This window comes from Protopterus annectens, chromosome 1.part2, assembly GCF_019279795.1.
Source record: "Protopterus annectens isolate FY-2018-M chromosome 1.part2, PAN1.0, whole genome shotgun sequence".
Classification (NCBI taxonomy): Eukaryota; Metazoa; Chordata; order Ceratodontiformes; family Protopteridae; genus Protopterus; species Protopterus annectens.
The window spans coordinates 622,563,598-622,588,326 of record NC_056727.1 but is presented as its reverse complement, the minus strand read 5'-3'; the positions used below and the strand labels follow the sequence as shown (position 1 = coordinate 622,588,326).

The window sequence follows — 24,729 nt, the reverse complement described above, 5'->3', positions numbered from 1 at the left end:
GTCAAATTATCACTGATAAGGAGTCACACCTTTGTATTCATATAAAATGCTGAAATCTAATGCAAAACTTACATTTTATTTTTAAATACTGTATTACTCTGAACAAGAAGGGACATTCAAGGGGATTAATTATTTTTTTATATAAAAAAACACAACCAATCCTGATTCCACTTGTCTTATTAACCACCTATTACTTTCTGCTTTATGTCCTTTAACAAACCCTCTGATCCTCTCTAATCAATCAGTGACTTCTGCCACTTAGAAATATCAGTATTTGTCCTGTATAAAGCGGGTGTCTTGCTATATAATTTTAGATCTTTCTTGCAGCAAATTGTATTTGATGAACCTAGTGCTAGGACAGGATGAAAAAACAATTTTCTATACAAGGTTTTTTCTAGTGTCCAGAAATGAGGATCCATGGAGACCTGTCTTGGAGCTTTCAAGAAAGAACAACTACCTCAAGGTCCAAAATTCATAATGTTAATATTGTAAGCCCTCATGCCATTCCTGTTCCCTCATTCTTGTATGGTTATCCTGGACCTCAAGGACGCCTTCTGCCACATACCAATTTACAAGGGCCACAAATGTTTTCTAAAATATGATACATGAGGCTCCCACTTTCAGTTTACTCCCCATCCCTTTGGATGGCTACTGCCCCATTATAATTGGTAAGTATCTGGCTACAGTCATGGCTTACTGCAGAAAAAGTAGTGTTTGCATTTGCCATACATGGATGAGTGCCGCATCCTGACACTGTCAAGGAGAAGATGCAGCCACTATGGAGTGTATTCAAAAACTGAGATTCTCATTCAACATTCTAAAGTCTCAGAACTTCCTGTAGAGTAATGTTCTTAAGGACTTTACTGGACTCCAGCAAACAGTTAGCTGTCTTACCTCAGAACATGGGATTCTTTATAGGGAGTATTCAGGCCCTGAAACATTAGACTCTAATCATGAATAGGGAATTTTTATGGGCACTGGGATTCATGGCCTCCACCATGTTAATGGTTACCTTAGTGAGGATGCACATTAAAAATCTTAAGTTGTGCCTAAGAAACACCTGGAACAAACACTGATCTTTGTACTTTACCATATCATACATCAATAGATATGATGGTGGTTCAACTAAGTCAGACTGAACCAAAGAGTACCCTTCAGAAAGAACACCCACAGCCAAACACCAACCATAGATTCCTAAGAGCTATCTTTGAGAATCCACACAAAACAATTCAAGGCACTGGAGTATGGGATTGAGTTAAAGAGAGCTAAGTTAAACTCTGGTGAACTAACCGAGAAGATCAGCTGCATATCAGCAAAAGCCATAGTTGCACAGGGATGTTTCCTTCAGATAATTCACATGGGGTATCACAGAGACAAACTTGTTTCCTTCTCCTGGCAACAAACAGCTGAAGAAATGCATATCCAGACCCCCATAAAAAGAAGCTTGGACAATGGAGTCTTCCTTCTTTAAATGGATAAGCCTCTTTCTTTATGCACTGTCTCTAATCCCCTTCTCCATAGGGTGAGCCAGAAGATAAGGGAGGAGGATGAAAGGTGCTTATATAGCATCCTTTTGGCCTAGGCATCTATGGTTCTCCCTCCTCAATCAAAGGTGCAAAGTGAATCCTCTTAAATTTTCTTTGCAGTTTGACCTCCTCACACATGATAAGGAAGCTGTAATACACACAAACCTTGGCAGCTCACTGTTTGAATGATTTAGCTGTACTGCACTTTATGTACTAGTAAATAAATGACATGTTCACTGTCCTTAATTTACCTTAATGATAGTCAACATGCCCTTCTACATGGAAATTCTACATAGCTAAAGGAAAATGTTCTCTATCTGATGCCACGGAAAGAGTCAGAACCGCATATCAGAAACAATGCCATTGATCTAGAATACTTAACTCATCTATTCAACTCAGACCTGATGTATGCCTGTGTACAACCTATTAAACACCTCCTTAAGAGAGTTCTGTATTCCAAACCACCTAAAAAGCTTGTTGCTCCTCCAAAGGACTTGCATTATGTCCTAGAAAAACTGATTCAATCTCCTTTCAAACATGTCGCCCCCAGCTTCTCTGAAATATTGTTTGCTATTATTGTAGCTAGAAGGATTTTAGAACTACAGGCCCTTATCTACAAACAGGTCTTTCTGATGTTCCATAAGGTCAAGGATAATCTTATAATCAGTCCTTCTTTTATGCCAAAAGTAGTGAATGAATGCTCTCTCACTTAAGGTATATAATTGCCTGTTTTCTTTCCTAACCCCCAGAAAAAGCAAGTAAGAATCCTATACTCCTTAGATTTTCACACCCAACTAAAATATTATCTAAGGACGTGCTTCTCATACTATATTTATCAAAAGACCAGCTGCTTTTATTTCTGATGTCCCGTGTGTGGTACTTCAGTAAATCAACTGCAATAAACAGACTATGACAATTACATATATTGTGGAACCCATGCCACTGGGATGAGTTTTCTTTTGTTTGTATACCTTGTCTTAAGATGAACAGTAAGTGTGGCCAAGACTGCATTGAAATAACTGAATTAAGCAGGGGTCTGGGACTTGCTAAGCCCCCCTGAAACCATGGGTTCTAGATACTTTGAGGTGCATTTACAGCTTTTTCCATCGTTTTGACTGAATAATGGCCTTAACAAAAATTTGTCAAAGAAAAGAAATTCAATCTTAATTTTCCTTCAAGGAAAAAACAAGTTATGTCTAAGCTTTGATATTCAAAGCTGATTAAAGCAGCATTTCCCAATAAACTGAGATGCACAACTAGAGGGTTTGGCTTTACTGGCCTGAAATTGTCCATAAAAAGAAAAAGTCATGGACATTCAGAATTGGCATTTAGCTAAAATACCTGATATCCTTAAAGGGTAATTTGCATATATCCCATGTTGCCTCTTAGAAAGTCCAGCTTCGCTAGATTTTTCTTTTTGTGTTTTATAATCAATAAACTGAAATGGCAAATGCTTACAAGGATACAAAGAGACATATCTGCAAATAACTAGAACATCTGCTCACCTCTCTACTCAAAAAAAAAAAAAAAATATTTACTTCCTGTGCACTCCCCTGGTGCTAGACTGGGATTAAAGTGAAAGAACAAACAGCCCCAATCGTATGTTTAAAAATGTTGATGACATACAAATAGACATCATGTCTCCTTAACCCCACTACCAAAAGAATGTAAAAGACCAAAATCAGGGACCAGTTTTAAATATTGCTCTTATATACATAAGAAATTACTAAAATAACAGGTTTTGCATTAGTAATCATTTTTCTGAATGATACAAAGTATGAAACTCACGTCTGTCATTATTTAGTGACTACAGTTTGCAAAAATTTGCTAGAAAAATCAAATCTTGTAAAGAGCACACCAAAAACATGAAGAAAGATCAGAGAAAGTTTAAAGCAATGCCCTTGCACAGACACACACACACACACACACACACACACACACACACACACACACACACACACACACACACACACACAAGCATACACACACATCAATTATAGCCATTTGTATGACTATATACACCACAGATATCTGCTTGCAATCAAATAAATGCATAAATAATGGCCCAAAATCATATTTCAGCTTACCTTTGTCAGAACCAAACATGGTAACCCACTGAAAAAAAAAAACTCTGCCCTCCAAGCTCTTCATTCAAAAATCTGTCTGCACATAGAAAGTTGCTAGAATAACAAGATTTTGCACTGTATTTAAACCCTTAGCTTCCCCAGTAAACCAACCATCTATATATAAAAAAAAAAAAAAAAAAAAAAAAACTTGCCCGTGTTCCAGTAGCTGCTTCTCCAGCCAGGAAGTCAGCCAGTGAAAAGAACAGCAGGCCAGCAAAGTAATTGGTTGACTGCACTGACCTCCCAATAGTTAGTGCAGTTAACCAATCACCTCCCTCATCTGGCACCAGAATCCTGGTTATGGAGCTCCATGAGCCATTTATATTTTATTTCTTTAACTAAAGAAGTATTACATTTCTTTACTTGATAAGATAAAATAGAGAAATTGCCCAAGACGTGTCAACAAACAGTTTGGGGAAAAGCACCGGTGCACTAATCACACTTTGATTTGCACAAGACCAAGACCATCAGAACCTCAAATCAGCTGTTTGTGTTCTTTACAGCCAGGGAGTGACAACCAGTATGCAAATTGAAAATTAAACAATTTCCATGTAGTTGGCCAATTGTATTCCTGTTACTGTTATAATGGGAAACAGATGGGAGTGAACATGTGAGAGACTAAAACACAAGTAGTGCAACCACTGTGGCCTTCTTGGGGGGTGGGGGTGACAGTTTATTTTGGAAGCTAAAACCTGGTCTTCAGTTGATACTTTCTCCAAGTGCTACAGGCTAGACATTGTTTCTAAAATAAGAGCTGCATTTGCTACTGCTTTTCTGCAAGGTTTGTTACAACTCAACCCAACCAATTCTTTCATCTCCCAATCTTTTTGAGCTCAGGGAGTTGTCCCAGTAGTTAGTACTTCAGCAACAATGATCTGTACAATGGACAACATGCAAATGGGTAAGAACTTACTATATTTCTAGATGCTAGAGTAGATCACTCTTACAGTTCTGATTTCCCTTGCAACATCACCTCCTCCTTCTTATGCTTCATAGGGCTCGGGTTTGGTACTCTATCCTTACAGATTTACCCCTTCCCACTCATCCTTTATCAGGACCTTTGGCTTGGGTAGGGCCTCAGGGCTGCTCATGTCTAGATAGACATGCACAGTTAGACATTATAGTTAGTGCAGAGGATTAAGGTTTTGAGCTGCTAATGAGTTGATTATTGTAGTTTTATTCCTTCCATCTTCCTACAATATGATTCTGAGAAAGTCACTTAAGCAGACAGTGCTCAAAGCTCATCCTTGAAAAGGGACACTTATGTTCAATAGGCTCACTTGTTTATCAGTTGAGTAAAATTAAGGAACAATAAAATCAAATTTCCTCACCCAGACAGTGTACACTAATTTTCTTTAATAGTTACTATCCTTAGGACCATTTCCAGGAGTAAGCAAGGTAGTTATTCTCTAGAGTTCTTCAAAAAGAAAGCTCTAAAATGTGATGGGCTGATGCCAGCTTTATAGGAGGAATGCCTGACATTCCTACAGGGAGGACATTTGCCTGGCCTAGAGGAGGAGGAGGGGTGCTGAGCTCTGTAAGTAGGTAACAAATTGGGCCTTTTGTGACAGAAGTCCTAGCAGTCAATATTACTGCAGTAGTGACTTGCTCAACCATATACTGTTATGGTGAGTTCTTACACAGTTATACTATTCATGTTATTTTAGGCAACGAATTTACTTGAGTAGTGCAGTAAATGCTGAAAACATATCACCATCATAGCTAGTATGTTCCACCACTTGCTTTGAATAGCTTTAGAAGATCTTAGAGCTCTAGAGGGTTAAGCCACTTGAGGGAGAGTGATATAGTATCACATGAGCACTTTTAGAGCACTTTGTAAAAACTTTCTTGTAACTGTTCATTTTTTATCAAGTTTTCTAGCATTTTATTAGCAACAGCTGCACTAGTATTTTGCAAGGTCACGATGCTTAATGCAGCACAAAACCTATGGACAGTAAGAATTCTGTGGATGATAACTACACTTCTTTTTACTTTATACTTTTGTGTTTTTTTCCCCTTGTACATTTTTTTGTTTAATCAGGTTTTATAGTATATATTTTCAAAGCATCTGTATCGTAGCTCTCAGTGAATCGGGGGGGGGGGGGTCTCAACAGAATCAGGGACAAATCCAGAAATATCAGGGACACTTTAAAATATTAGTACTATTGTCCCGAGGCGTAGACAGAATTATAGAATGTGAATTATTATACATTTTCTGAAGTAAAAGAAATCTAGTTGTATTTATTTCTTAGATGTAATGTACCACTTTTTTCTCCAAAAGTCATCAGTTTTGGAAGGGATTAAGTAGGACAGAGCTAAAATTTGATTCAAAATCAGAGACATCCCTGATCAGAAACAGTCAAGAGTCATGTTCTGTACTGGATCAGAGCCATAAACAACTCATTTAGGACACAGGACAAGTTTCTGATCAGGCCTTCCACATCCTTGAGTCTTTGTTTCAAGAGCAAAAAAAAAAGGTCCTCTAATTATTCTGGTGCTCAAAGCCAGATCCCCTCCTTCTCCCTGACTCCGCATCTCTTCATTGGAAAAAGAAGAAGAAAACAAAAAAAGTCCACTCCTTTAGACAGATCCACCCCCACCTCCCATTTTTAATTGAAGAGCACAAAACACAAAGAGCAATCGGCTTCATACATCTTACCACACAGAAAGTGCAGATGCACTGAACTGACTTTCTACACCAGCATTTAGGAGTGCCTGTACAGAAAGAAGAATGCAGGAGCAGCACTTGATCACACCGCTAACACCTTGTACCCAGAGCTGCTGCCCCCTTCGCCTCACTTTTGCTTTTCATTCCAGAACCTGAGTCTCTTACTTGTAAACTCTTGGGTTTATAATTACAACAATGTTTCCTCCCTAGCTACACTGCAGTTAGCCATAACATCAGGTATTGCGACAAAAAGGTTGTAATACCAGTGGCACTATAGAAGCCTCAGGTAAGAGTGATGGCCATCCATCTAATTGAACTGCTATAAGAACAATAAAATCCTGTAGTTAGTTCCTTAATCTTTTCTAAACATTCAGATCAGACTGAGTTGTATACATTGTTGTTTCACTTTGATGTCAAACATGAATATGTTTTCTGAACCTCCAATGGTAATATTTTATTGAAATGTGTTGCACACAGCCTCTTACCTGTGTAAATACATTTGAGTTCAAATTAATTCTTAACTATTTTTCATATGTGAACTGATTTGGAGTAGTGTCATACACTGCGAGTGAGGGATTTACTGGATAGTCATTTCTGTGGTAGCTATGCATTTAAAACTTTGACTGGGTTTACTGAATCTGATTATATGATTATTTCTTGATTAATATGTTATTTTAAAATGTGCAAGTTCAAATAACATAATTTTTTCATTACTATATGATTTTAAAATGTGCAAGTTCAGACATATCACTTTTTCTTTGCAGGGTTTTGAAGACTGCCTAGTTTTTGATGAGCTGATGGATAAGTTTCACAATGACTTTGGTAAGTTAATCCATTATATTCTGTACCTTTTTCAGAATTGTTCACGTGGTGAATTACATGCACTACAAAAGCATTGTAAATCATAATTATTTCTAATACTACAGCATAATACAATTAATAAAATAATAGTATAATGTAATTAAATAATATAATAACCAAGCAGTGGTATTATTATTATTATTATTATTATTATTATTATTATTATTATTATTATTATTATTATATCGTCATTGTATTAAATTTGAAGCCATTCTCATGTTACACTTATCTGAGGACCTGCTGCAACATCAGTATTTTCAAGGAGAGACCTGTGGTTTATCATACGTGTTTGGGATGTTTAGTAGGATCACCGTTTCATGGTTATTACAGGGTCTTTTAGTCATGTCATCATTTAAGTCTTGTCATACCCGCTCTAGGTGATACCCTCTTTCAACCAGGGAACCAGGTCAGTCAAGCCTGGGAAGAAATTATGGCACCCTTCCAATCATCCAAGTCCATTTAAAAGATGAACTGTCTTATCTGCAGGGGTAGTCTGTTCCAGAGGTGAGGAAGGCACTCTGGGATAAACATATCTCTCTATCTTAACTTACTTATCTGCTGGTAAAGATTTTAATCCTTAGAACTGGTATTGGTGCATCTGTTGAAATTGTGGTGTCACAATAGGTCCAGGGCAACTGGGTCTGTAATAGCTCACTAAGCAAGAAATAGATCTTCACTCAAAAGTCTATAATATATCAAATAAAGGGACAATATTTCCAACCTTTCCTGATAACTCAAGGTCTTTAAGCCTGTGAGTTTCTTGGATAGTAACCTCTGAGGCCTTATTCATTGTTTGATAGGTCTACAGATGTACATCTTGAAAGGGGCATTATACTCAATAACTAATTTGTTCAATGCAGAATATAAAGGAATTATTGCTTCTTTGGATTTAAGTGCTATTTCCTTGGTAATTACTGGACTAAGTAGAAGGAGTTCCTGAATATTGCTGTCAAATGGAGATCAAACAAGAGGGAGTTATCCACCCATGTTTCAAGATCTTTAGCAATGCTTTCATTATGAAGTGGGGGGCCATTTGAGCTATATACAGGTAAGGGAGTATCTACAAAATATGACAATATTGCATTTTTATCACTTAATTTGAGCCTCTTTTCTTTGCACCAAGTTTGTACTAGAGTGAGTTCTTGCTGAAGGATTTGAGAATCAGAGGGGACATGATGAGAAGATCCAGGTTACAGTCATCAGCAAACTTAATTAGTCAGAGGACTTGGTTTCTGGATTGCAAATTGGAAAAATAAATGCTGAAAAGGAGAGGTCTCAGGACTAAACTCTGGAGTACACCACTGGTCACCTTCTTACTATCTTCACCAACCAACTTCATAGTGTGGATTCGATTTTGTATCCAGTTTGCTATCTGTCTTAATACATAGAGATCTATTTTTTAAAACATTAAGTTTGCTTTCATTGCCAGCATGAGATATGGTGCCAAATGTTTGTTTTTTTTTTTGCCAGGTCAAGGTACACCATTTGAATAGAATAACCACTGTCAACACAAAAACGTTTTCCAAATTTATTAGGGATGATCATCTCTTAGCAAAGCCAGACTGCTGGGATTTAAGTCTAATAAGATTTTGATGTCATAATTAATCATGTTCATTATGATATGATCCATGGTTTTGCAGATGAGACTAGGTAGGTTGGTAGATCTATAATGGGGTTAGTGCTAGTAACACCCTTGTGCTGTGACATAGGTTCATAGGTTCATAGGTTGGTATTAGGCTATCAGCCCTAGGGCCTATACAAGCCTAGCCATAACAATTCCCTGGCTATTTCTTCCCACAGTATTTACTTCCCTGGACCCCTGTCTAGCAGGGCAACTGACATGATCCCCGGGGTGAATTTCCTTTCTCCCATCCAATCATCAAGGTTCCTTTTGAAGAGGGCCAGAGAGGCACTCTGCTTGACATGTATGGGCAATCTATTCCAGAGTCTGGGGAGTCTTTGGGTCAGGAACTTATCCCTCCAGCATGTTTTGTTTATTGTGATGACAAGGTTTAGATCCCTGGAGCGTGTGGCTCTGAGTGATTGAGATTTCTTTAAGTGTAGCATGTCCAACAGCTCTGGGTTTGACATGGCCTTGTATGTTAAGCAGAGATCGCCTCTGAGTAGACGATATGTGACAGAGTATAGCTGGAGTTTTTTCAGGCGGTCAGCATAGGGCATCTGCTTTAGGCCTGTGATTCGTTTAGTGAGGTATTTCTGCGGCCTTTCCAGTTGTTGCAGATGTCTTGATAGGTACATACCAAACGGGGCATTGTATTCTATAATGGGTCTAATGAGGGATGAGTACAGTGGGACAATGACCTCCGTTTTTCTGGATGAAAAGCCCTTAGTGATGAGGTGTGCCACATAGAAGGATTTCCTGACTGTTGTGGCGATGTGGTTATCAAAGGTGAGACCACTGTCCACCTGTGTCCCTAAGTCTTTTATCACACTTTTGGTGTTTAGTGTACTGCCACCTATATGGTAATTCACGGATACATGTTTTTTTCCCAAAGGGGATAAATATACATTTCTTGGCATTGAGCTTGAGCCCATGGCTCTGGCACCAAGCATCTGTTTCTGTAAGGCCCTTTTGTAGAGTATCCACATCATTTGGGGATTCAATAATGGCTCCCAGTTTGCAGTCATCTGCAAACTTTGTTAGCCAGAGTCCCTTAGTGTTGGCCTGTACTTCAGAGAAGTAGATGCCAAACAAGAGCGGTCCCAGGACTGAACCCTGAGGTACTCCACTTGTCACTTGTCTGGTGCTGGATTTGGAGTTGGCTACTTTTACAGTGTGGGTTCTTTCAGTAAGCCAGTTAGCAACCCATTGGGTGATGTAGAGATTAATGCCCAGTTTAATAAGTTTATCTATGATTCCAGAGTGGGGGATGGTGTCAAAGGTCTTGGCAAGGTCTAGATAGGCTGTATGGACCACTTTACCCTTGTCCATGGCTCTGGAAACTGATTTGAAGAAGTCAATCAGGTTCAGGAGACAAGATCGGCCCTTCACAAACCCAAACTGGGTGGGGTCCAGTGTTTGAAGGTTGCCAATGTCTTTGTTTATAAGTTCCATGATAATACGCTCCATGGCCTTGCAGATAAGGCTTGTCAGAATGATGGGATGGTAGTTTCCGGGATTCAAGGTGGATCCCCCTTGTGGAGTGGGATAACTGTAGCTGTGCGCCACTCAGTGGGCACGAAACCTGAGGTGAGGCTATGATTAAACATGACACTTATGTGAGGTGCCAGTTCATTTTGTAGTTCATGTATTACACAGCCTGGGATGTCATCTGGTCTCATGGATGCTGTATTATTAGCTTTGGTGAGTGCGTTTTTTACCTGTGTGGCCATTATTACTGGAATTTGGCAATCTTCCGGAATTGAGATGGGCTATTTAGGGGGTGAGAGGGGGGTAAAGTTGGCACTGAATCGATCTGCCAGGATATTGGCAATATCCTTGGGATCAGTATATTTAATGCCATTCTGTTTTAGCTCAGAGCAGATCTGAGCATTGCCATTTAGATTCTTGACATAGTTATAGAATGCCTTGTGGTTGTCTTTGGAATCTTTGGCAATTTTATTTTCATAACTAGCTTTGGAGGATTTTATGAGGGATCTCAGTTTCTTACTGAGGCTTGTAAGGGAGTTTTTTGCATCCTGGGATTTTCCTCTTTTCTGCAACAGTTTCTTCCTTTTGTTGTAAAGTTTGTTTATGGCAGGGGACCACCAGATTGGCTTCCTTTTTTGGATGAGAGCACCTTGGTTCTATTTGGGATGGCACGATTCATGCATGAGTGGATGAGCTCGTACAGTGCCTTAGTGTAGGATTCAGCAGTTGAACTTTCAGTTCCCGTCTGCATGGGTGTCATGAAGTTTGTCACTTCTGATTTGAGTAGTATGAAGTTAGCTTTGGAGATGTTTTTTATGGAGGTTTCCTTACTGGGGAGTAGGGGTGGGATCTGGATGTTAAGGGTGATTAGCTTATGGTCAGACCTGACTAACGAGGGGATGACCATAGGTGTGGAGCATCGATTTCCCATGTTGGTAATGACCAGGTCTAGAATATTGGACCCCCTGGTGGAACTATGGATTAGTTGATCCAGGGCGTTAGAATTTATGAATTCCAAGAACCGTTGGGCAAAGGTGTTGGTACAGGAGTACATCATTATTACTATGTGCCAAACCTCAGGGACAAAACTGGTGGCTAACTTTAGTTGAAGAGATCGAGGAGCAATTCAGATAGGGCATATTTATTAAGCACATAGATATACTGTCAGGCCCCATGGATGAAATACTTTTGATAACCCTCTCTTCCATCTTTGTGTACCTTCCCAGTAACCTTCCTCTCAACATAAGTATTCCCTCCATTTCTGGATACTTATGCTACTTTATACACATATCTGATGGATCAAACCCATTGTAAATATGTAATTTAACCACTACTCTGTAAACTTAGGAAATATATGACTACAAATGTTTGCATTTTTTTTTTGCGTTTTGTATTTCATATATTTTTGTATAACTCAATTTCTTATCTAATGTTAATATAAACTGCTGTCATCTATTGTTTTTCTGTAAATGTCTGTTTTTTTTTTTAGCTTTTCTCATCGGGTCTCCACTGAAAACGGGCCACAAGCCCAGCTGGACCAACCCGGTTAACAAATGTCAATAAATAAATAAATAAAATCTTAAAGAGTATCTTCCATACATACTGCATTGTGATAATAGGGATTTCAAGGGAATCAGGGATTTGTGGAATCTAGGTGGGATTCTCTGAAGTGAAATTTACAATGAATTGGTATGCTTGTATGTTAGCAGTGTCAATAGGGTCTGAATAGGTGGTGCCATTACAAGTAAGTCAAGAGTGATCTCAGCTGTTATTCCTTATTTTCTTAATGTACCTAAAGAAGCATTTGTGATCATGCTTTGCTTCAGATACTAACCTATATTTACGTGCTGCTTTAGTGGATGTAATAGCACTTTTCTTTTTTTTTTTTTTTTGTATTTCTGATACTGCTGTATAATCTTTTGAATATTTTTTTTCTTTCATAGTAAAGTTTATTTATATCAGTGGATGACTAGAGTATTTTTTTTAACTTCCTATTATATCTTCTTTTCCTGGTTGAGGCAGCCAATTCTAATTCTTCATCTAGTTGGAAATAGAATTAATTTAGGAAACTACCTTCTGTTGGCAACATGGAAGTCAGTACTTCCATGGGAAAATTTGGTGACCTTCTCATAGAATCGAATAATATTGGTGTATTTGAAGTCATCAAATTCTGAAAAAATTGGAAGCAAGGGATTTATGAGGGTGAAGGTCACTAATTTTAGGTCTATCTTATTTGAAGAAGGAAATACGTGGGGGCAGGTACCTGAAGTGGCTAAGTTTGTTAGAAACAGGTCTTGAATATTATGTCCTCTTGGAGATTTGTTTACAAGCTGGTTAGGGAGTTTGTTTATCAGGTGTGAGAGAGCGTGGGCATTGGTGCTTCAGTTTATTAAGGTGTAGTTTAAGTCCCCCAAGATGATAACATTCTTAGGTATTTTAGGCTGTTTACTTTAGAATTTTCACTCACTCATATTTGAATACTGAAAGATTTCTGATGAAGTTCAAATAATAAAGAACGAAAGCGCTCAAATCAGAAATTTGTTTTTCTAGTTATTTTTCCTTCCCTTGTTTGAGTTTTTATTTTATATAGTGTTTAGTAGAACCTCTTGGATAGTTTCATCATACTATATGGTAACATTCTTGTTTACAGAGACATTCATGAACATTTAGGAACCTGACATGATTTTCCGAGGACATAGAAAGTAACAAGTAATAAGTTGGTAGATGATTTTGTTTATGGTGATTTGGATTAGTTTGAGCTTCTTTATGGGTCTCTGACATTTGTCTGGACGTGATGCAGTACTTAAGAAATGCAGAGATGCCACCGCAATTGTGATCAGGCCTAAAGATAGATATGTACAAAACCAGATATAGAAGGAGTACTTTCATTACTTTTGGAAAAAAAATCATAATCAGACCAGTATGAATGTACACCAAGGGCAGGAGAGCCTTAAAGATGGGCATTTTGTTGTTGAAACTTCTGGCACACTGAGTAGAGCCACTTAATCTAGCTTCATGTACAATGTATTAGTCATGTTGGAATGTCCATTAGCTGGAGGCACTATGGGGCTAATGAATGCTTTAGCCAGTATGCAGAAACCTTGGAATGAGAGATGTAGATTGTCCTTTGCAAATAAAGTTGGACTGTCAGGCTTCTCATTGCATGCTGACACATTCATTATCCCCCAGGAATGACACCACTTTTTTAACAAATTATTAAAGCCAGTTTATCTTTTCCTTGTACCTAGGCATCATTCTCAGAGAAAAAAAGATTCAGCTCAAGACCAGAGTGTTCAATGCATTTGTCACTTGCATGGAGAGTTTCAGTGTATCTTCCTGCATGTCCATTAGGGCTTTGTACCCTAAGTTATTTGGTCCCACATGGACCAGCAACATGTTGTACTCATGTTTGACCGGATCCAAGGTCATTAGGACCCCAAAGATATCAGAGATCCTGATACCTGAAAGACAACTTACCATTACCCTGTCCTCATCCAACTTAGTGAATCTGCGTGTTTACCAATAGAATCACCTATCACTAAAACATTTTTGTTTGTACTGAGATTTGATGCAATAGATTTGCAGTGATTTAACTTGTGACTCATATCTAGTGGTGTGAATGAAGAAGATAAGGTGTTGGATTTATTCTGAGATCTAATGGATACTACCCAGTTGGACTCTCCAGGTAAACAAAGATAAATAAAAAATAAAAAATAAATAAATTCAAACTCTCAGAGATGTAAATGTATTTTTTTGTCCTGAGTAAAAGTTTATTGTCTGTGAGAATAAGGCAGTTACTACACCGCCTAAGTGTATAAAGTGTTAATAGGCTGGATATAGACTCGTAGGATCATAGGAGGCTAGTAGGCTAATGACACTAAGGCCCTTACAAGCCCAGCCAAGTTTTATCCTTATTTCCACAATATCTCCTATTGCCCCTATCCAAGAGGGACACAGGTGGAACCCTCGGGGTAAACGTACGGTTACACATCCAATCATCCAGATTGTGTTTGCGGAGAGCCAATGAGATGTTCTGCTTGACATGAAGTGGGGGTCTGTTCCAGAGGTGTGGTAACCTCTGGCAGACAAATCTTTCCCTCCAGCAGGATCTATTAATGTCACATACCAGGTTAAGGACTTTAGAGCGAGTAACCCATGTATCATTTGACTCGCGGACATGCAGCATTTCCAATAAATCTGGGTCAAAGATTGCCTTATGTGCGAGGCGGAGATTGCCTCTGGGTAGTCAGTATGAAACAGAATAAAGTGACAATTATTTCAGACGGTTTACATAGGACAGATGTTAAAGATCTTGAATTTTCTGACTAAGTCTAGGTAGGCTGTATGCATTGATTTCCTCTCATCCAGGGTCTTGGTGACTGTCTCAAAGAAGTCCACCAGTTTTAACAGGCATGATCACCCTTTGACAAATCCAAACTGAGTAGGGTCAAGTGTTTGGTGATTATCTATATCTTTGTTGATAAGGTCCATGATGATTTGTTCCATGGCCTTGCAGGTAAGGCTAGTCAGGCTAATAGGTCTATGGTTCCCGGGGACAGTGGAAGCACCACCTTTATGCAGGGGGATAACGGTGACCTTTTTCAATTCAGCTGGGATGAAGCCGTTGCTTAGAATATGATTGAGAAGAGTGCCCAATGGTGTTGCTAATTCTTGTTTGAGCTGAGGAGAGAGTGTTTCCAGTTTAGGGCCTGCACCCTCTTACTCTTAATTGGCAATTTCTTCGTCTTATTGTAAAGCCTTTTAATGGCAGTTGTCCACTGGGCAGGTTTGCTTGTCCTTGAGGACCTTGTTTTGATCCTGTCAGGTACGACTGAGTCAATGCAGTTATACAGGTGTTTGTATAAAGCATTGGTGTAGAACTCGACATAGCTGCCAGTTCCATCTAAGGGTGGAGAGAAGCAGTGAAGCTGTTTATACCATCCTGTAAGAGGTTATAATCTGCTTTGGAAATGATTTTTTAACTTATTGTTGCTATGGGGCTTCAGGTGTGATAGTTACTTCATAGTTTCATAGGTAGGTACTAGGCTTTATAAGCCTAGCGGAATGTGTTGGCTTTCGCCACCCCCTTAGATTAGTTCCCTGTGCCTCTGTCCAGCAGAGCCATTGAAGTGATCCCTGGGGTAAACTTTCTGTTTCCCATCCACTCAACAAGGTTTCTTTTGAAGAGGGTTAGCAAGGAGCTCTGCCTAATGTAGACTGGAATCTTGTTCCAGAGCATGGGAAGTCTCTGGGACAGGAATCTGTTCGAATGCAACTGATTTGTGTTCACACCTCACCAGAGGAGACATCACAGTGGGGGTGCTACAGTGGTCCCCCATATTGGTAAGCACCAAATTCAGGATATTGGCACCCCTGTGGGGGTGTTAACAGCTAGTCCAGGGCATTGGAGTTAACAAAGTCGAGGAACCTTAGAGAAGTGGGTTTGCCCGTGAGTAATTTACCCAGTCAATGGATGAGTAGTTAAAGTCACACAAAACCACGGTGTTCGGATGTATCTTGACAGACTCAAGTAGATCCAAATATGCAGAGTGGGTGTCCTGATTCATGGATGGAGTCTTATAGCTGGCAATGACTTGAATAGCTGCCCTACCAACAGTTAATTTCACCTAAAGTATCTCCAGGGAATCATGCTGTTTAACCAATCTGAAGGTGTATTTATCTTTAATGAATACTGATACACTGCCTCCTTTAATTTTCACACCTTAAGTTTGCAGTCTGAATGTGTGTAAGGAGGTGTAGCCTAATATGGCTGGGGTGCTCTCCACAGCCTTGATCCAGGTCTCCGTGACTGCACAAATGTTTACATCTTCCAAGGTGAGGACTGTTTCTCATGAGTGCAGTTTCATGTTAAGACTCTTAGCATTTAGCAGCATAACCTTGAGGTTGTTTTTAGATGGAGTTTTTACATTGAGATTTTTGTCCTGGAGACACTGCCTAAAAAAGGCACTATCGGGGTGGCAAGAGCCTTGGCCAGTAGCTGAAATCCCAGGGGTGACAGATGAAGACAATCTCTGGCAAAGCATCAAGGTCTGTCAATCATGTCATCCCAGGCTGACAGATAGTGCATCCCCTTAGAATGACACCAGAGACTAAGCCAATTATTGAAGTCAACCATTTTCTAGATGGGCAGTATATAGGCTGACATTCCATTTTGTTCAATAATTTAGGAAAATTAGTTAAGAAGAGTACTGGATAATATATGATGCTATATGAGGTGAGATAAAGTGGGCTGTAAATATGGGAATATTCTTAAGGTAGATCCAACACAGTTTGGATTAGTCAAGGACCTTGTATGCCTTTTCAACCTGGTAGACTTCTTTGTGAAAGTCACCAAAGCTATGGATATGGGCAAATGGTACATACTCCCTATCTTGACCTGGCCAAATAATTTGACATAATTCCTCATTTGGATATTGTTGACAAACTCAGTAAACTACTAGGAGTAAACCACCATAGCAGCCATTAGATAGTCAAATGGCAAATGTATACATCACAGTAAGTCAGGATAAGGGAACTCTACCTCCTGAAAAAGGCTAGTCACCAGCAGAGTTCCTTAGAGCTTGTTGTTGGGGTCACACCCTTTTGGCATCTAGTTTTTGGAAGTCAAAGCAAACGTTAACTCATTAATACCTATGCAGTGCAGAATGTTGCACCTCTTATAGCCTGCAGACATCCTTGCATTCCAGAACATTTTCTGAAAAAATCAACTTAAAAAAACATAACATAATCAAGGTTTGTCTACTGTGGGACATTCTAGATTAACAATCTTAATGACATTTTATTAAGAAATCCTTATGACATTTTATTAAGAAGTCCTTGTCCTTTTTATTTATGCCTATTATAAGCTAGTAAGTCATTTAGTAAAGAGTCAACCCCAAGAAAGGTCTGGACACCATAAGGAGCTATGGGTGTTCAAATGGAAGTATACAAAAAAGGCTGTATAGGCTTGAATGGGTTAAAGGCCTCTAACAGACTGCATTTATGGATGACAGCAAGCTTGGTATGATTATGGAGTTCCCAAATGGCAATAATATTCTCATAGGTTCATAGAATGATACCAGACTATTGGCCCAGAGGATCTTATAAGCCTAGCAGTCAGCACCTGTTTCCTCTGTCCAGCAGGGCCATAGGAGGGATCCCAGGTGTGTATTTTCTATTTCCCATCCAATCGACCAGGTTCCTCTTAAAGAGGGCTAGTGAGGTACTCTGCTTGACATGGAGAGTGACTCTATTCCACAGATCGGGGAGTCTTTGGGACACAAAGTGATCGCTTTATGTTCGGATCTTACCTAGGAGGATGACACTGTAGGGGTGCTACAGTGGATATTCATGTTGGTTAGCACTAGGTCCAGGATATTTTTACCTCTCATGGGGGTGTTGATCAGCTGATCCAATGCATTGGCATTGATGAAGTCAAGAAATCTCTGGGCATTCATGTTTGAGCTAGAATAGGTCTTCCGCTGTATGGTTGGATAGTTAAAGTCACAAAGGATTAGGGTAGAGGGTTGAATCTTGATGGATTCAAGTAAGTCCAGATAGATGGAGTGGGCATCCTGAGTCACATTTGGAGGTCTGTAGCTAGCTATGATTTGAATAGGTGTTTTGTCAACAGTTAACTGCAACTGGAGTGTCTCCTGTGTGTCATACTGTTTGACCAGCCTAGAGGTGTGTACTTCTTTGACAAATATTGAAACTCCACCTCCTTTGGCTTTGTAGCGCTCTGTCTGGGGTCTGAAAGTATGGTATGAAGAGTAACCTGGTAAGGCTGGGGTGCTCTCTGTAGCTTTGAACCAGGTTTCAGTGATTGCACAAATGTTATCATCTTCCAGGTTGAGGAATGCTTGCAGTGAATGCAGTTTCATGTTAAGACTCCTAACGTTTAGCAGCATGACCTTTAGATTTCATTTAGAAGAATTTTTCACATTGGTAGTTTTGTCTGCATGACTTTGCCTAAAAAAGGCAGTATGGGGAGGCAAGAGCCTTTACCAGAAGCCTGAAGCCCAGGGGAGACAGATGAAGGCTATCTCTGGCAAAGCATCGTGGTCTGTCAGTCATGTCCTCCTAGGCTGTCAAGTACTGGATCCCCTTATAATGACACCAGAAACTAAGTCAATTGTTAAAGTCATTCATTTTCTCTTTGTATTGAGGCATCAGTCAGGGTGATGGTTGGATGCTGCGTAAGGCTAGGGACATACCTGTCTGGGACACATTCAGTGAGTTCAATCATGTCTCTCTTCATGTAGTCCAGAGATGTACATCTCAAGTCATTCACACCAAGATGGACTATGACATAGTCAAAACAGTACCTGTTATTGAGTGACTTGAGTGTGTGAGTGATATGGTGAATTCTAGCAGCTGACAAGCAACTTACTATGACTTTCTTCTTGTCTAGCTTGGTGAGGGGCACATCTGTGTGTCTCACAATAAAATCTCCTATGACTAGTATTCTGGGTTTGTGGCAGGGCCTTAGTGGCTGTGAGACACAGACATGTGTACTATGTGTGGTGCTTGGTACTGTCGGGTTGTGATGTGCATGTGTGTTTTTGCCTCCGAGGTCTCTTTTGTTTAGGTATGCTTTTGTTGAGAACCTCTGCATATGTGAGAGTGTGTTGTACAGGTGTGGGTGGTGTTAGAGGTGGGGTGTTTGTAGTGTTTGAGCAGACAACCTTCTCTGTGCCAAATGTGCTGGCTTGTGATTGAGACAGCAAGGATTCTAGGTCCTTAATGTAACTGCATCTCTTACATATTGTGTTCCTAGGTGGTAGTAGTACAGGGTTGTCCGTGTACATGAGACAGTTGCTACACAGTCTCAGGATGCCCATATCAACCAGACTAGCAGGAGAAACCATAGGAAATTGTCCATCCATGGATGTCAGAATCTGTGGAAGAGAGGTCAGGGATAGTAGAGTGGTTACTATTTGAGGAGAGTACCTATAGGTATGAGTAGGGCTGGATAAAATCAATACAGTAGCTGCAAGGGAGGGTCTCACTTACACAGGAGTGCTGGTAAGGGAAAAACTGCAGATGAGATACCTTGCTGAGGGTTAAAACAGTGCAGAGGTGGTGCACAACATGCAAAGAAGGGCAAACCCATGAAAACAAGGCTTAAGTGCCACAGAAACAAAAGTAAAATCGAAACACTGGAATTGACCAGTCAACCTTTGTCCCTGAGCTCCTAGCCAAGCACCTTATGCCAGACCATTTCCAGCCAGTTCACTTACTTCCACTAACTGCAGGTAGGCCCCAGCCAACACAAGATGGCATAGCAGGAAACAGGAAACAGACAGACAGACAGATCTGGATACAGCAAAACCTGTAACCAGACTATGCTAAAGATATATAAACTCTATTTAGGTCGATTTAACACAGGAGAACAGATGTACACTTAAATATAACAGCAGAACCATTCAAACTCAGTTAATTAAACCGTTTAACAGTAAAGCAGTGAAAAATACAGTGCAGATGTAATGCAAGTTAATAAAACAGCACAGTTAATAAAATACATGGGCAGTAAAAGTCAGAATAAATTGAAAAATGGCACTTAGTTTTGTAGAGTCTCTCAGCAGCTTTGAAATCAGCACAGAATGCTCACCACCTTATAGCTTAACTAAAACAAGCAAGTACCACAAAAGGAAAATAAAATAAAGACACTGGAACTGACCGATCAACCCTTGTCCCTGAGCTCCTAGCTAAACACTCTATGCCAGACCAGTTACAACCAGTTCACTTACTCCCAATAAGTGCAGGTAGTCCCCATCCAACACAAGATGGCGTAGCAGGAAACAGAGGAAACACACCAGCAGATCTGGATACAGCAAAACCTGTAACCAGACTATGCTAAAGATATTTAAATTCTTTGTAAGTCGATTTGGCACAGGAGAACAGATACACACTCAAGTACAACAACAGAACAGTTCACATTCAGTTAATAAAATATCTTAATAAGAAAACAGTGAAAAAATGCAGTGCAGATGTAATGCAAGTTAATAAAACAGCACAGTTAATCAAATACAAGTGAAGTACAAGTTAGAATAAATTGAAAAATGCCACTTATTTGTGTAGATTCTCTCAGCAGCTTTGAAATCAGCACAGGGTAAATGCAGAATGATCAACTAAAACCTCCAAGAGGGTTTGTCATAAACTACTAATTGGTGCCAGAGCTGTGATCTAAAAGTGAATGCCAACAATGCATAAGAGCATATTTTGGAAAGTTGTCCTTCTCCTGGAAATTGCCACATAAACATTACAGTCCTAAGAGCAGATCCAGTGGTTAGGAACATGAGAACATATATTGACAGTGACCTGGCTTTTGACTACAATGAGCCTACTATTTTAAGGAAATCTTTCTATATTAGCAACGGTATGGCATCCAGATTCAAAGATGTCATTATCCTACTGTGATCATCCCTCATTAAACCAAATGAAGTGTAGAACTCTCCCTTTCAATGTGTACCCTACCAGGCATATGTAACAACTGGAACAACCACAGAGGTTCCATACAAAAAGAATACATAAATTACACAGAATATGCAGACCACCTGAAAGCCTTATCTTTATACTTAGTCTCCTACAGGTGGTGATCTGTGCCTGGCTTATAAGGCATCATCTGATGCAGTTCTGAGGGACATGGTGCACGTCAACAAGTCTAACAGCATTAGAAATATCATATCCAAAGACCTAAACCTTGTTTGTAACATAAACAGAACAAGTTGGAGGAACAAATGTATGTCTTAGATATGACCCTTGCATTTGGAAAAAAAAAACTTCCCATCTGTGTGAATCAGAGATTGTCCATCACCCTATTCAAATTTAACCTGGACCAATGGATAGGAAATAAAAATATTACCCATGAACTCACATTTGTCCCCTTTGGGATAGAGGTAGCTTGGAAATGCTCTGCCACCTAAACACAGCTGTATGCCCCTGGGAAATTTATCCCATCAGTTATATATAGGAATACATGGTGAGGTTTAAAACGATCTCTTGGGACAATTAATCTAGTAGTCAGCTATGAACTTATACTGCTTGTGTTATTTGGCTATGAAGGTGGAAGGAAAACACACTCTATGCTATTATAACAGAAAGCAAGTAGAGAACATTTAGGGATAAAACACTGACAAACAAAATACTAAGTTGACTAATTAGATGGTTTAGGGAAGAAGACACACCATAACAAAACAATGAATACGAACTGAGGAATTTAATAAGACAGTTAGTGGGTGGAGTTGCCTAACGCGAATCTGTGAGCTGAGCTATTTGTTGACTAGACAATGATGCAGGTGCACAACTTGCCTCTTTGCACAGCTACAAGCAGCAGTGGTCACCTATATTTACACCAGAGTCACTGGCCAACAGGGCCGGGGCAAGAGAGGGGATATAATACAGATGAATGTTAAATGCTTGCATCTGTATAGTGCACATTACAGCTATGTGGAGCTAAGTGCTTCACCACGGTAACATGTATTAATACACTTTTATAAAACAGCAGGAAAAGTTCAGTAGAACACATTAGCCATAGTTATACACTGGATTTCTCCTTAAAAGGAGCACAAACACTCCTAGAACTAACTTGGCTTCCTTCCTTATGTCATCAAAAAGAATGTTTGGCCACTACATCAGTTAAAAGCAAAGCAAGTAAGTCAGTGTAATTCTAAATTTGCAAATTACTAAACAAATTCAAGCAGACAAAAGTGGAAAATTTAGCCTTGATGGACTTGGCTTCTAAGTTCATAGGTTCATAGGTAGGTACTAGACTATTAGCTCTAGGGCCTATATAAGCCTAGCCAAAAAGGTACCCTGGCTTTCGCCACCCAAGAAAATTATTTTCCTGTTTCCCTGTCAAGCAGAGCCACAGAAGTGATCCCTGGGGTGAATTTCCTATTTCCCATCCAATCATCAAGATTTTTCTTGGAGTGCTAATGATGAGCTCTGTTTGACATAGATAGTTAGTCTGTTCCAGAGTATGGGAAGTCTCTGGGACAGGAATCTATCCCTCCAGCATGTTCTGTTTATTGTGGTGACAAGGTTTAGGTCCCTAGAGCAAGTAGCTCGGAAGGATTAGGATTTCTTTAAGTGGAGCATGTCCAACAGCTCTGGGTTTGACATAGCTTTGTATGTTATGCAGAGATCGCCTCTGAGTAGGCGATATGCGACGGAGTAAAGCTGAAGTTTTTTGAGACGGTCTGCGTAGGGCATCTGTTTGAGGCCAGTAATCCTCTTTGTGTGGCCTTTCCAGTAGTTGTAGATGTCTTGTGAGGTACATACCAAAAGGGGTGTTGTACTCTATAATGGGTCTAATGAGTGATGAGTAGAGGGGAACAATGACCTCTTTTTTTCTGGATGAGAAACCTTTTGTGATAAGGTGAGCCACGTAGAAGGATTTCCTGACCACTGTGGCGATGTGATTATCAAAGGAGAGACTACTGTTTATCTGTGTCCCAAGGTCTCTTATCACACTTTCAGCATTAAGTAGACTCCCACTTATGTGGTAATTCATGTGTACAGAGTTTTTGCCAAAGGGGATGACAATACACTTTTTGGCATTGAGCTTCAGGCCATGGCTTTGACACCAAGCATCTGTCTCAGTGAGGCCCTTTTGTAGTATGTCCACATCGTTAGGAGTTTCGATTATGGCTCCTAGTTTGCAGTCATCTGCAAACTGTGTTAGCCAAAGATCTTCTGTGTTAGCTTGTACTTCAGAGAAGTAGATACCAAACAGAAGAGGACCCAGGACTGAACCCTGTGGTACTCCACTTGTCACTGGTTTGAAGTCGGATTTGGAGTCTGCTACTTTCACAGTGTGGGTTCTGCCCATGAGCCAGTTGGCAACCCATCTTGTGACATAAGGATTTATACCTAGTTTAATGAGCTTATCTATAATTCCAGAGTGGGGGATGGTGTCGAAAGCCTTGGCGAGATCTAGATAAGCTGTGTGAACCACCTTAACCTCATCTATGGCTTTGGTGACTGCTTCAAAGAAGTCAATCAGGTTTAGGAGACATGACTGCCTTTTACAAACCCAAACTGGGCAGGGTCCAGAGTTTGGAGATTGCCAATGTCTTTGTTTATGAGTTCCATGATGATACGTTCCATGGCCTTGCAGACCAGGCTCATCAGGCTAATGGGGCGGTAGTTACCAGGGCCTGTCATGGCTCCCCCTTTGTGGAGTGGGACAACCATTGCTGTGCACCATTCAGTGGGCACAAAGCCTGAGGTGAGGCTATGACTGAACATGGTACTTAGGTAGGGTGCCAGTTCATTCTGTAGTTCGTGTAGAATGCAGCCTGGGATATTGTCAGGTCCCATGGATGCTGTGTTCTTGGCTTTGGAGAGTGAGGTTTTTACCTGTGCAGCCGTGATTACAGGAACTTTGCATTCTTCCAGTATAGAGATGGGCCCTCTAGGGGGTGAGGGGGGGGGGGTAAAGTTAGCATTGAACCTATCTGCTAGGATGTTGGCAATATCAGTTGGTTCTGTATATCTAGTGCCATTGTGCTGTAATTCAGAGCAGATCTGAGTGTTGCCATTGAGATTCTTGACATAGCTATAGAATGCTTTGTGGTTGTCTTTAGAGTCAGTGGCAGTTTTGTTTTCGTAACTAGCTTTGGAGGATTTTATGAGGGATCTCAGTTTCTTACTAAGGTTGACCAGGGAGTTCCTCCAGTCATGGGATTTTACTCTTTTTTGCAACAGTTTCTTTCTTCTGTTGTAGAGTTTGTTTATGGCAGAGGACCACCAGATTGGTTTCTTTTTTTGGAGGATAGCATCTTGGTTCTATTAGGGATAGCATGATCCATGCACTCCTGTAAGTGCTTATAAAGTGCATTTGTGTAGGATTCAGCAGTTGTACCTATACTGTCCATCTGCATGGGTGTCATGAAGTTTGACACTTCTGTCTTAAGAAGTGTGAAGTTGGCTTTGGAGAAGTTTTTTATGGTGGTTTCCCTAATTGGGGGTGGGGGCAGGATGTGGATGTCTAGGGGTGATTAGCTTATGGTCGGATCTGACCAACGAGGAATTGACCTCTGGTGTGGAACACCGGTTGCCCATGTTGGTAATGACCAGGTCTAGGATATTGCTGCCCCTGGTGGGTGTGTGAATAAGTTAATCCAAGGCGTTGGAATTTATGAATTCCAGAAAATGCTGAGCAAAAGAGTTGGTACATGAGTAGTTTTCTCAATTAGTGGTGGGGTAGTTGAAATCACCCATTATTAGGGTGTTGGGTTGTACCCTAATACTTTCCAGTGTATCAAGAAATGAGGAGTGGGAATCCTGGAGCATGGTGGGGGGTCTGTAGCAAGCTACAGTTTGGATTGCGGTCTTGCCCAGAGTAAGTTACACTTGGATAATCTTGGATGCATTATGCTGTGCAACTAGCCTGGAGGTGTGGATATCCCTAATGAATATGGACACTCC

The 24,729-nt window shown here is 40.1% G+C and overlaps 1 protein-coding gene across 1 annotated transcript in view; it reads left to right on the top strand.

Moving 5' to 3' along the window:
• KMO (kynurenine 3-monooxygenase) overlaps positions 1 to 24,729 on the top strand; it is a 616,236-nt gene that overhangs the window by 536,659 nt on the left and 54,848 nt on the right. Inside the window, exon 11 of the mRNA XM_044058035.1 lies at positions 7,085 to 7,142. Within this exon, the coding sequence (XP_043913970.1) occupies positions 7,085 to 7,142 (58 nt within the window). The remainder of the gene's footprint in view (positions 1 to 7,084; positions 7,143 to 24,729) is intronic.